The sequence below is a fragment of the Oncorhynchus clarkii genome, chromosome 2 (assembly GCF_045791955.1).
Source record: "Oncorhynchus clarkii lewisi isolate Uvic-CL-2024 chromosome 2, UVic_Ocla_1.0, whole genome shotgun sequence".
NCBI classification, from domain to species: Eukaryota; Metazoa; Chordata; class Actinopteri; order Salmoniformes; family Salmonidae; genus Oncorhynchus; species Oncorhynchus clarkii.
In genome coordinates, this window is record NC_092148.1 from 53265960 (window position 1) to 53279455 (window position 13496).

Sequence of the window (13496 nt, forward strand, 5' to 3'; positions counted from 1 at the left end):
CGGCAAATTTAATGATGGTGTTGGAGTCATGCCTGGCCGTGCAGTCATGAGTGAACATGGAGTACAGGAGGGGGCTGAGCACGCACCCCTGAGGGGCCCCTGTGTTGGCGGATGCGGATGTGTTGTTACCTACCCTTACCACCTGGGAGCGGCCCGTCAGGAAGTCCAGGATCCAGTTGCAGAGGGAGGTGTTTAGTCCCAGGGTCCTTAGCTTATTGATGAGCTTTGAGGGCACTATGGTGTTGAATGCTGAGCTGTACTCTATGAATAGCATTCTCACATCGGAGTTCCTTTTGTCCAGGTGGGAAAGGGCAGTGTGGAGTGCAATAGAGACTGCATCATCTGTGGATTTGTTGGGGAGGTATGCAAATTGGAGTAGGGCTAGGGTTTCCGGGATGATGGTGTTGATGTGAGCCATGACCAGCATTTCAAAGCACTTCATGGCTACAGACGTGAGTGCTTCGTGTCGATTGTCATTTAGGCAGGTTACCTTAGTGTTCTTGGGCACAGGCACTATGGTGGTCTGCTTAAAACATGTTGTTATTACAGACTCGGACAGGGAGAGGTTGAAAATGTCCGTGAATACACTTCCCAGTTGGTCAGCGCATGCTCGCAGTACATGTCCTGGTAATCTGTCTGGCCCTGTGGCCTTGTGAATGTTGACCTGTCTAAAGGTCTTACTCACATCGGCTGCGGAGAGCTTGATCACACAGTCTTCCTGTACAGCTGGTGCTCTCATGTATGTTTCAGTGTTATTTGCCTCGAAGCGAGCATAGAAGTATCGCTGCCAATACATTTTAAAAACATTACAATACATTCACAACAGATTTCACAGCATATTAATTAAGTGTGTGCCCTCAGGCCTCTACTCTACTACCACATAACTTTAGCACTAAATCCATGTGTGCATAGTGCATTCGTTATTGTATGGTTGTGTTCATGTGTCTATGTTTGTGTTGCTTCACTGTCCCTGCTGTTCCATAAGGTGAATTTCTGTTTTTTAAATTAAGTTTTACTGTTGACATGAGTTACTTGATGTGGAACAGAGTTCCATGTAGTCATGGCTGTATGTAGTACTGTGTGCCTCCCATAGTCTGTTTTGGACTTGGGGACTGTGAAGAGATCTCTGGTGGCATGTCTTGTGGGGTATGCATGGGTGTCCGAGCTGTGTGCCAGTATGTCAAACAGACAGCTCGGTGCATTCAACATGTCAATACCTCTCACAAATACAAGTAGTGATGAAGTCAATCTCTCCTCCACTTTGAGCCAGGAGAGATTGACATGCATATTATTAATGTTAGCTCTCTGTGTACTAACAAGGGCCAGCCTTGCTACCCTGTTCTGAGCCAATTGCAATTTAGTTGAGGTTTAGGGTTTAGTGAATGATTTGTCCCAAATACAATGCTTTAAGTTTTTGAAATATTTAGGACTCACTTATCCCTTGCCACCAATTCTGAAACTAACTGCATCTCTTTAAGTGTTTCTGTCATTTCAGTTGCTGTGGTAGCTGACGTGTATAGTGTTGAGTCATCCGCATACATAGACACAGTGGCTTTACTCAAAGCCGATGGCATGTCGTTAATACATTTTGAAAAAAGTAAGGGGCCTAGACAGCTGCCCTGGGGAATTCCTGATTCTACCTGGATTTTGTTTGATAGGCTTCCATTAAAGAACACCCTCTGTGTTCTGTTAGACAGGTAACTCTTTATCCACAATACAGCAGGGGTGTAAAGCTATAACAAATATGTTTTTCCAGCAACAGACAGTGATCGATAATATCAAAATTCACATTAAAGTCTAACAAAACAGACCCCACAATCTTTTTATCATCAATTTCTGTCAGCCAATCATCAGTAATTTGTGTAAGTGTTGTGCTTGTTGAATGTTCTATCCCAATAAGCATTCTGAAATTCTGTTGTCAATTAGTTTACTGTAAAATTACATTTTATCTGGTCAAACACAATTTTTTCCAAAAGTTTACTAAGGGTTGGTAGCAAGCTAATTGGTTGGCTATTTGAGCCAGTTAAGGGGGCTTTACTATTCTTAGGTAGGGGAATACGTTTTGCTCCCCTCCAGGCCTGAGGGCACACACTTTCTAGTAAGCTTAAATTGAAGATATGGCAAATGGGAGTGGCAATATCATCTGCTATTATCCTTAGTAATTTTCCATTCAAGTTGTCAGACCCAGGTGGTTTATCATTGTTGATCGACAATGAAAAAAAATTAACCTCTTCCGTACTATGTAGAGTTACACCCAGCAGTTTAGTATACTCAACATGCTCAATAGCCACATGATTCAATAATATATCTAAACAAGGTTTAGCGCTGAGCGAGTGATTTGTCCCAAAAATTATGCTTTTCATTTTTGAGATATCTTTTTGCCAATAATTGTGCGAAAGTTCAGAATTGGGCTGTATGTGTAAACGCAGCCAATCAGGGTTGATCAGGCAAAGGGGGGTCAGAAACTATGGAGGAGCTACCCTACCAATTCAAATCTCTAGATGACCAGACACCATAACAACCTAATTGGGGGTATGCACCCGCATGCAGCGACAGCCACCACATTAAGACTTCAAGATTTTGAGTTATTCCATATTGTTTCGCCGATATCCTGTGTGGAGAGGTTTTGTTTTTGGTTGTCAAAGGAAAAGTGTGGATAATGATGACTTTGTGGGCGGTTTTATTTGGTCAACACCCCATGTCTTTTAATTTATTGTCGATTGGTACTCAGCAATCTGTTGATTGGTTGATTAACACTCGCCTTCCTGGTCTGTGGTTTGTAGCTGGACAATGTGGACGAACAGGCAGCCCAGATCCGCCGGGAGCTGGATGGAAGACTACAGCTTGCAGAGACGATAGCCAGGGTAAGTCCTACACCTATAGCCCTCAAACTAAAAATGCTGTGTACTAACAGGTGTCCAGAAGTTTTTTATTTTTCAGCCAGGTACTTTCACACCTGAATCAACTAGTCAATTACACATTGATTAGTTAAATCAGCTTTGTTAAAGTTGGATGGACACCTTGTAACTCACTGAGCCGGTGATAGTTGACAACTGTTTCAGAATACTTTAAATAATATATTGTGGTCACTGTAGTTATCAACTTCCACAACGATGGATGCACAACTCTTCCTCTAACACTGACTCCCTCTCAGGAGAGGAATTACCCCAAGTTTGTGTCTAAAGACATGGAGGCCATGTACATCGAGGAGATGCGCTCGTCTGTCAATCTGCTCATGGCTAACCTGGAGAGCCTACCTGTGTCCAAGGGAGGCCCCAACTTCAAACAGAAGCTAAAACGCTCCTCCATGAACAACTCCTTCCTGGACATGGGCGACGAGACAGAATTCCTTTCCAAGTCCGACGTGGTCCTCTCCTTTGCACTGGAGGTGTGTGTGGGGATTGTTTTTGGGATTTGTTGTACGCTCAGATTGCTTGCTCTCAGTCAAGATAATTGATGTGTTAATTGTTCTGGTTGACTTTTAAAAGAAAGATCAATGAGTATTTTACATTTATTTAAATTAGTCTGGTAGTAGTTTTATCTATTCTGGGGTCAGTTTGAGACTTATTGTGTCTACTAAGGGGCCAGACAAAAGAAACAAACTTATCTGCTCTTTGATGTTGCTTAGTGCCTGCCTGCCTGCCTGCCTGCCTGCCTGCCTGCCTGCCTGCCTGCCTGCCTGCCTGCCTGCCTGCCTGCCTTCCCTTCCTTCCTTCCTTCCTTCCTTCCTTCCTTCCTTCCTTCCTTCCTTCCTTCCTTCCTTCCTTCCTTCCTTCCTTCCCTTCCTCCATTCCTCCATTCCTTCCTTTCCTTCCCTTCCTTCCCTTCCTCCATTCCTTCCTTCCTTCCCTTCCTTCCCTTCCTTCCATTCCTTCCTGTGAATGTCCCCTCTGTGGCTGCAGGTTGGCATTCTGTGATAGTGCCTCGACTGGACTTACACGACCCAGTGACTCCACGTCTAATGCTTCCCTTTCTATCTGCATAAGTGTGGAGCTGACCATGTCCTCTCTCTGTTGCTGTTTGCAGATAGTGATAGTGGAGGTGCAGGGCCTGAAGTCGGTGGCTCCTAACAGGATTGTGTACTGCACCATGGAGGTGGAGGGAGGAGAGAAACTGCAGACAGACCAGGCAGAAGCCTCCAGACCACAGTAAGTCAACAACAAGGTTGCATGTTCAATCGCTGCAGCAGCCACATCATTTATTGACTGTGTTCACAGCCTAAAACCCCAAACCACAAGCAATGCAGATGTAGAAGCACGGTGGCTAGGAAATCTCCCTAGAAAGGCAGGGTCCTAAGAAGAAACCTATAGAGGAACCAAGCTCTGAGGGGTGGCCAGTCCTCTTCTGGCTGTGCTGGGTGAAGATTATAACAGTACATGGCCAAGATGTTCAAATGTTCATAGATGACCAGCAGTGTCAAATAATAATAATAATAATAATCACAGTGGTTGTAGAGGGTGCAACCGGTTAGGACCTCGTGAGGTAATGTCAGTTGGCTTTTCAGAGCCGATCATTCAGAGTTAGAGACAGCAGGTGCGGTAGAGAGAGAGAGAGTCGAAATCAGGAGGTCCGGGACAAGGTAGCACGTCCGGTGAACAGGCCAGGGTTCCATAGCCGCAGGCAGAACAGTTTAAACTGGAGCAGCAGCACGACCAGGTGGACTGGGGACAGCAGGGAGTCATATGGCCAGGTAGTCCTGAGGCATGGACCCAGGGCTCAGGTCCTCCGGGAGGGAGAGGGAGAGAGAGCGAATTAGAGGGAGAATACTTAAATTCACACAGGACACCGGATAAGATAGGATAAATACTCGAGATATAACAGACTGACCCTAGCACCCCGACACGTAGACTATTGCACCATAAATACTGGAGGCTGAGATAGGAGTGGTTGGAAGACACTGTGGCTCCGTCCGACGATACCCCCGGACAGGGCCAACCAGGCAGGATAAAACCCCACCCACTCTGCCAAAGCACAGCCCCCACACCACTAGAGAGACATCTTCAATCACCAACTTACTACCCTGAGACAAGGCCCAGTATAGTCCATGAAGATCTCCTCCACGGCACGAACCTGAGGGGGGCGCCAAACCTGGACAGGAAGATCACGTCAGTGACTCAACCCACTCAACCCACCTACTGACGCACCCCTCCTAGGGACGGGATGGTAAGAGCACCAGTAAGCCAGTGACTCAGCCCCCGTATTAGGGTTAGAGGCAGAGAATCCCGGTGGAGAGAGGGGAATCGGCCAGGCAGAGACAGCAAGGGTGGTTCATCGCTCCAGTGCCTTTCCATTCACCTGCACACCCTTGGGACAGACTACACTCAATCATAGGACCTATTGAAGAGATGTGTCTTCAATAAAGACTTAAAAGGTCGAGACTGAGTCTGCATCTCTCACATGAATAAACAGACCATTCCATAAAAATGGAGCTCCATAAGAGAAAGCCCTGCCACCAGCTGTTTGCTTAGAAATTCTAGGGACAATAAGGAGGCCTGAGTCTTGTGACCATAGCGTGTAGTGCGTGTAGGTATGTAGGTATGCGTGTAGGTATGTACGGCAGGACCAAATCGGAGAGATCAGAAGGAGCAAGCCCATGTAATGCTTTGTAGGTTAGCAGTAAAACCTTGAAATCTGCCCTAGCCTTAACAGGAAGCCAGTGTAGAGAGGCTAGCAAATATTTTGACCAAAAGTACGTGGACACCTGCTTGTCGAACATCTCATTCCAAAATCATGGGTATTAATATGGAGCTGTTCCCCCATTTTGCATCTATAACAGCCTCCATTCTTATGGGAAGGCTTTTCACTAGATGTTGGAACATTGCTGTGGGGACTTGCTTCCATTCAGCCACGAGCATTAGTGAGGTAGGGCACTGATGTTGTGATTAGGCCTGGCTCGCAGTCTGTGTTCCAATTCATCCCAAAGGTGTTCGATGGGGTTGAGGTCAGGGCTCTGTGCAGGCCAGTCAAGTTCTTTCAATCTCAACAAACCATTTCTGTATGTACCTCACTTTGTGCACAGTGGCATTGTCATGCTGAAACAGGAAAGGGCCTTCCCCAAACTGTTGCCACAAAGGTGGAAGCACAGAGAATGCTCCAGAGTCCAATGGCGGCATGCTTTTCACCACTCCAGCCGACGCTTTGCATTGTACATGGTGATCTTAGGCTTGTGTACGGCTGCTCGGCCATGGAAACGCACTTTATGAAGCTCCAGACCAACAGTTTTTGGGCTGACTTTGAATCTCGAGGGAGTTTGGAACTCGCTAGTGAGTGTTGCAACCTAGGGCAAACCATTTTTATGCACTACGTGCTGCAGCACTCGGTGATCCCGTTCTGTGACCTTGTATGGCCTACCACTTCGCAGCTGGAACCGTTGGTTCTCCTAGACGTTTCCACTTCACAATAACAGCACTTACAGTTGCCCGGGGCAGCTCTAGCAGGGCAGAAATGTGACAAACTGACTTGTTGGAAAGGTCATATGACGGTGCCACGTTGAAAGTCACTGAGCTCTTCAGTAAGGCCATTCTACTACCAATGTTTGTCTATGGAAATTGCATACAGTGGTTCCTCCTTTAAAAGTTGCGAGCTTACACCGCAGGAGTTAGGGGTACCCAGCGTCATGGCTTCATTGCTCCAGACCACCACAAAGGGGAGTTAGAACACTCATTATGCATTTTGGTCCCAATGTTTTTATATGATCAATCATGTCGAGTGGTTCCAATGACGAATTTGATGCGGAGCCTGGCTTTCTTCAGCAAAGATGGCTGACAAAACATTACTGGGAGGCAAATGTAAGTAGTTATAAAGTCATAACGAGTCAAGCAAAAAATGTACAATTGAGAGGAATATGTTACTTAATGTAGAGACAAATGATTGTGCATATTTTAGTCATAAAGTAAATTTACGAAAATCGCTTTTTTGCAAGTTTTTTTCTGTCATATCCAATATCAAACTCCATTCTGTGAATGGTGCTGTGTCTGCAAGTATGTATTACAAATATACACTTCAACCGTGTTTACCACTGCTGCTCCTGGGACACCAATGATTACACATTGTGACTATGCAATAGACTAGAAACATGATTTTGTAATTCATATATACAGAATAAAAAACAGTACATCCTGCCAGCACGCCCACAAGCGTGCTGAATGACATGTGGAAGAGGGTGAGGAATGAGATGGGAGTAACATTCCAGGCTATTTGCTCTGAGACCGGCATAATAATGTCATGAAACAAGCAGGGAAAAGGTTTCAACCCCTCAACATTCTAGCCCGAAGTTCAGCACGCTATCGACTGTGCCCAAATGTATTAATTGGGGTTGGGGCCGATTGTGGCTAAAAACACTATCTATTGGAATCTTTAACATGTGGAAAGGGGGGAAATTATTATTCGTTTTTCACAAGCGTCGCAGGATGGGCTATTAGCTGAACAATAGACTATTCCACCTTTTCTAAAGAATTGTCTAATAGCCGAGCTAGGTGTGACCCCCTCCCCCTCCCCAACTTGGAACAAATAATTTGTGTCTATCTTTCCACATCTACCTACACACGTATCTACCTACACGCGGTTAATGTTCTGAAATATATATATATTTATATACAGTTGAAATCGGAAGTTTACATACACTTAGGTTGGCGTCATTAAAACTAGTTTTACAACCACTCCACAAATTTCTTGTTAACAAACTATAGTTTTGGCAAGTCGGTTAGGAAATCTACTTTGTGCATGACTCAAGTAATTTTTCCAACAATTGTTTACAGACAGATTATTTCACTTATAATTCACTGTATCCCACAATTCCAGTGGGTCAAAAGTTTACATACACTAAGTTGACATTACCTGTAAACAGCTTGGAAAATTCCAGAAAATGATGGCATGGTTTTGAAGCTTCTGATAGGCTAATTGACATCATTTGAGTCAATTGGAGGTGTACCTGTGGATGTATTTCAAGGCTTACCTTCAAACTCAGTGCCTCTTTGCTTGACATCATGGGAAAATCAAAAGAAATCAGCCAAGACCTCTACAAGTCTGGTTCATCCTTGGGAGCAATTTCCAAACGTCTGAAGGTAGCATGTTCATCTGTACAAACAATAGTACACAAGAATAAACACCATGGGACCACACAACCGTCATACCGCTCAGGAAGGAAATGCGTTCTGTCTCCTAGAGTTGAATGTACTTTGGTGCGAAAAGTGCAAATCAATCCCAGAACAACAGCAAAGGACCTTGTAAAGATGCTGGAGGAAACTGGTACAAAAGTATCTATATCCACAGTAAAACAAGTCCTAAATCGACATAACCTGAAAGGCCGCTCAGCAAGGAAGAAGCCACTGCTACAATTTTGAAAAATATAACTGTTTGTTCATAATGACCATCGTTTTGTTTGGAGGAAAAAAAGGGAGGCTTGCAAGCCAAAGAACACTATCCCAGCCGTGAAGCACGGGGGTGGCAGCATCATGTTGTGGGGCTGCTTTCCTGCTGGAGGGACTGGTGCACTTCACAAAATAGATGGCATCATGAGGGTGGAAAATGATGTGGATATATTGAAGCAACATCTCAAGACATCAGTCGGGAAGTTAAAGCTTGGTCACAAATAGGTCTTCCAAATGGACAATGACCCCAAGCATACTTCCAAAGTTGTGGCAAAATGGCTTAAGGACAACAAAGTCAAGGTATTGGAGTGGCCATCACAAAGCCCTGACCTCAATCCTGTAGAAAATTTGTGGGCAGAACTGAAAAAGCATGTGCAAGCAAGGAGGCCTACAAACCTGACTCAGTTACACCAGCTCTGTCAGGTGGAATGGGCCAAAATTCACCCAACTTATTGTGGGAAGGTTGTGGAAGGCTACGTGGAACGTTTGACCCAAGTTAAATCATTTTTAGGCAATACTACCAAATACTAATTGAGTGTATGTAAACTTCTGACCAGCTGGGAATGTGATGAAAGAAATCAAAGCTGAAATAAATAATTCTCTCTAATATTATTCTGACATTTCACATTCTTAAAATAAAGTGGTGATCCTAACTGACCAAAGACAGGGAATTTTTACTCTGATTAAATGTCAGGGATTGTGAAAAAAATGAGTTTAAATGTATTTGGCTAAGGTGTATGTAAACTTCTGACTTCAACTGTGTATATTCGAATTCTGGCTGTATCACATCCGACCGTGATTGGGAGTGCCATAGGGCGGCGCACAATTGGCCCAGTGGGTTTGGCCGGGGTAGAACTTAATTGGCCGGGGTAGGGTGCTGGTAGGCTGGTGCTGAAAATATAGCTAGCTTGTTATGCTAGTGTTGCACACCAACAGATGGTGAAAACCTACACCAGTCGAGCAATTAATTTCAAAAATAATCATAATTTTAATTTGACTTTACAAACAACAAGAGGGCTTAATTGGAGTCTATGTCTTCAGAGCCTAGGCCTATATAAATAACGTATGTGGTTGTGGTAGGCTATGAGGCTTTTTAGGCCTACTTACAATTGCAACTGGTCAAAAATGTAGCATCCTACATAAAACCATAATTGAAAGACAAAAAGTCTGCATGTTCGATTTAAACAATGGAACTATTAATTAAAAGCGCACAGTTGTAAATTCCAAACTCTAAAATTAATTGGAAAGGTAGATATAAAGAATGTAAACAATATGTAAACAAGATGCTGTGTTTTTATTTACAGTAATGATGGACAACTGGAGGCATTTTGAAAACAGGTTTTCAAACACTTGTTTTTCACAACTGTAGCAGGTGTAGCCCATAATGCAAATGTTTCCTATTAGCAGGACAATAGACTTTTTATAACCCGGCTACTGTTGTGAAAATCCCCCAACTTGCAATGTATGATGCTTAAGTACTCTAAAGTGTTACATTTCTAACTCAAAACATCAGTACAGTATTTATTCAGCAACATCTTTATTATTTTGTTAATCAAATAAAATAACCAGAAAAAATACATTCAAATGCAGATGTTTATATAAACTACATTTTAGTCGCACTTCCACCCAGCTCCACGACCACAGGTAAAACCTTGCTGAGATGATCAATGTATTTGTTGCATTGTTGTATCGTCAATTTCTCTAGACAACACCTCTTGATGGCCTTCACCAGTTCATCTTTGCTTGTCGGCTTGGCAGAGTTACAGATTAATGTTTTCAGTTGATGCCAAACAAGTTTGATCGGGTTTAAATCAGGAGACCTACATGTAGGCCTACCGAAGGTGTTGTAGGTATTTTATTTATTTATTTATTTTACCTTGATTTTACTACATAAAGGTCTACTTACTTTTAGATTTTCCAATTTTCCGTTCCTCCTGAAAGCCTTAATCTGCTCACTTAAATGAATAGAGATCCTGGTCATGGTGCTACAATATAATCAAAGTGAGGAAAATTGTCAATCTACTGTATACTTATAGCCTATTGTAACCTTAAAGTCATGCCTTTCCTCACACCACCCAAAACTCCACCCTTAACACAGTTACCATTCAAAAACGAGCTGTTAATAAAAAATAAAAAATGGGTCTATAACGAATTACGCGTTCAAATATGCCATGATTGTCTTGAGATATGTGTTGACTGAATATAGGCAACTGATGTCTGCTTTTTTTGCCTTTTTCTCACTCACTCTAGGTTAAATGAAAACAAAATCTCAAATATTGTTACTTTTTTAAACAAAGTGATTATTATTAATTCATTTATAATTATATTAAAGCCCCTTAGGATCTGTGATAATATCTAATGGAAAATGCCCCTTGGATATTAATTTAGAGTCCAATCCTCTAAATGTAATTATTGGCGGAGAGTCTCGTCATTGAAAAAAATATATATCGATATACTGTAGGCCTACCATAGGTGAATTGAGTCTCAATAGTGTTGAGTAACGTCTGATGAAAGCAAACAATTTAGAATCCTCCAATCCTGTAGCCTATTCCCGACATCACATTGTACTGGCTTTATTTACAAATTAGTGAGAATGTCTCAACCCATGTTCAAGAATTGCCTTTTTCTCACTCAAACTCTAGGAAAAAATTAAAACGAAATCTCCAAAATATTGTTACTTTTTAAACAATGTGATTTGTTATTAATTAATTTAGAATTATATTTAAAAACTTAGATATTCTCAGATATTCTCACAGATCTCAATGGAAAATGCCCCTTAAATATTAATTTAGTCCTCCAATCCTCTAAATGTAATTATTGGAGGAGTCAACATCATTGAAAAAAAAAAATTGATGTACTGTAGGCCTACCATAGGCGAAATGAGTCTCACTAGTGTTGAGTAATGTCTAATGTCTAATTATGTAGTAGACATCACAACTATGTTGTGAAGACATCACAACTATGAAATAACACATATGGAATCACATTGTACAGCGCCATATTTTCAGTTCCATTCTAACAGAAACGCAGAGGGTATTTCATTTTTCATGGAATAGTATTAATCATCACAATATTAATCTAATTAAGCAAGTACCAGTCAAAAGTTTGGACACACCTACTCATTCCAGGATTTTTCTTTATTTTGACTATTTTCTACATATTTCCGACAGTATTTATTGTAGACTGGACAGTAGCCTAATAAAGAAATAAACACATTTCGTTAATAAAATAATGATAAAAAATACTCTTTCAAGATGCACATGTTGATTTAGTTATGGATCCATAACGAATTACTATCGGAATAAATATCACTGATTTACCGAAATATTGTAACAAAGTTGTCTAATAAAGGCAAACCATTTAGAATCCTCCGATCCTGTAGCCTACTCCCGATGTCGTGTTGTACAGCGCCATAGAAACCGTGAGGGCTTCCTTTTTCTCTGAATAGAAACACCACAGTATTAATCAAATGGATTAAGCCAAATTTCTTAAAAGCAATCCAATATACTATGTTATTACAAAAAAGGTTTTAAATTCTCTGGTAATGCCAATACAGAATACTATCAAATGCTTCTCAAATATGCCCTCTGGTGGTCAAACTAGCAATAACTTGCAGTAACAGAAAAAATGGCTGAGAATTAAACGACGTGCCACAGAATGCCGAGGCAGCACGCAAGGCGTGTCGCAGTATGACGCAACTTTTAAAGGAGGAACCACTGTAGCTGCGTGCTCGATTTTATACACCTGTCAGCAACGGGTGTGGCTGAAATAGCCAAATCCACCAATTTGAAGGGGCGTCCACATACTAGTTTTGTATAGATAATGTAGATGTGTGTGGACATTTCAGATGCAGCTTTAATAGGAACCTGAGTGTTTACAGCAGAGAGAGCATTGCCTGTTTAGGTCTAATTGGATTATCCCTGGTCTTGGCATGTCAGCTTTTGAAGATTAAATTAACGTACCCATGCGTACACATGGCAGCCATACCTGATGGTAATATACTGATGATGGTAATACACTCAGACCTTAGCTTTGAAATGCGAACAATGTGCTGCATTTCTGAGCTAATGAGAGTTAAACACAGGCGCTCCATGTAATACAGACTCCTAGCTTTAACATCTAAGGCTATAGAGCACCGCTGCTTCCCCAGAGCATTGTTTAACGTTGCGAATGGCGCCTATTAAAGCTGTGATTTGTTATGTAATGCAAGGGAGGTTGGATGGTAGTGAGCATCCTTGATAGCTCTGCAGTCTTCTCCCATCTGAATCATCATGACACAGCGCCAACGACAGTTCTGGATCCACAGAGTAAAGCCTCGCCAACTCTTAACTTCCTTTTCCAGTGGTGAGTTTTCCTCTGCTTTCCACTTCACTTGTTTTTCAGCATAGGTGAATAGACAGCACAGCACACAGAGAACTGAAGTTTGTGTTTGGTGGCGTAACCTTGAGCTACCATGCCATGCACGTTCAGTGTTAGGTCAAGGAGTTCCCCTGTCTGAGCTCACGACATCATTTCCACTTCCTTTGTTAGCATTGCTGAAATACTGAATGGCCTCTTAGTCATCTCGCAAGAGCTCTGGGCCTGTCCAATCTAGACATGTGTCTCATAGTAGCCTATGTAACTTGTGATAATGAAGTTTTGGAGTGAATTCTTTAACACTCTTGCTCAAAGTTTTCCCCCACCTGATTGAAATGGAAATTAATGAAGATAAAGTCCAGGCTCTGGCCTTTTTTTAAATTATTTTTATTTCACCTTTATTTAACCAGGTAGGCTAGTTGAGAACAAGTTCTCATTTACAACTGTGACCTGGCCAAGATAAAGCAAAGCAGTGCAACACAAACAACAACACAGTGTTACACATGGAATAAACAAGCGTACAGTTAATAACACAATAGGGAGAAAAAAATCTATATACAGTGTGTTCAAATGGCGTGAGGAGGTAAGGCAATAAATAGTAGTGGAGTAATTACAATTTAGAAAATAACACTGGAGTGATAGATGAGCAGATGATGATGTGCAAGTAGAAATACTGGTGTTCAAATTAGCAGAAAAGTAAATGAAAACAATATGGGGATGAGGTAGGTAGATTGGGTGAGCTATGTACAGCTTCAGCGATCGGTTAGCTGC

The 13496-nt window shown here is 42.1% G+C and overlaps 1 protein-coding gene across 1 annotated transcript in view; it reads left to right on the plus strand.

Moving 5' to 3' along the window:
- Positions 1–13496, plus strand: part of LOC139369640 (calcium-dependent secretion activator 2-like) — a 237517-nt gene that overhangs the window by 98326 nt on the left and 125695 nt on the right. Inside the window, exons 4-6 of the mRNA XM_071108908.1 lie at positions 2784–2864; positions 3155–3388; positions 4027–4148. Of these exons, the coding sequence (XP_070965009.1) occupies positions 2784–2864; positions 3155–3388; positions 4027–4148 (437 nt within the window). The remainder of the gene's footprint in view (positions 1–2783; positions 2865–3154; positions 3389–4026; positions 4149–13496) is intronic.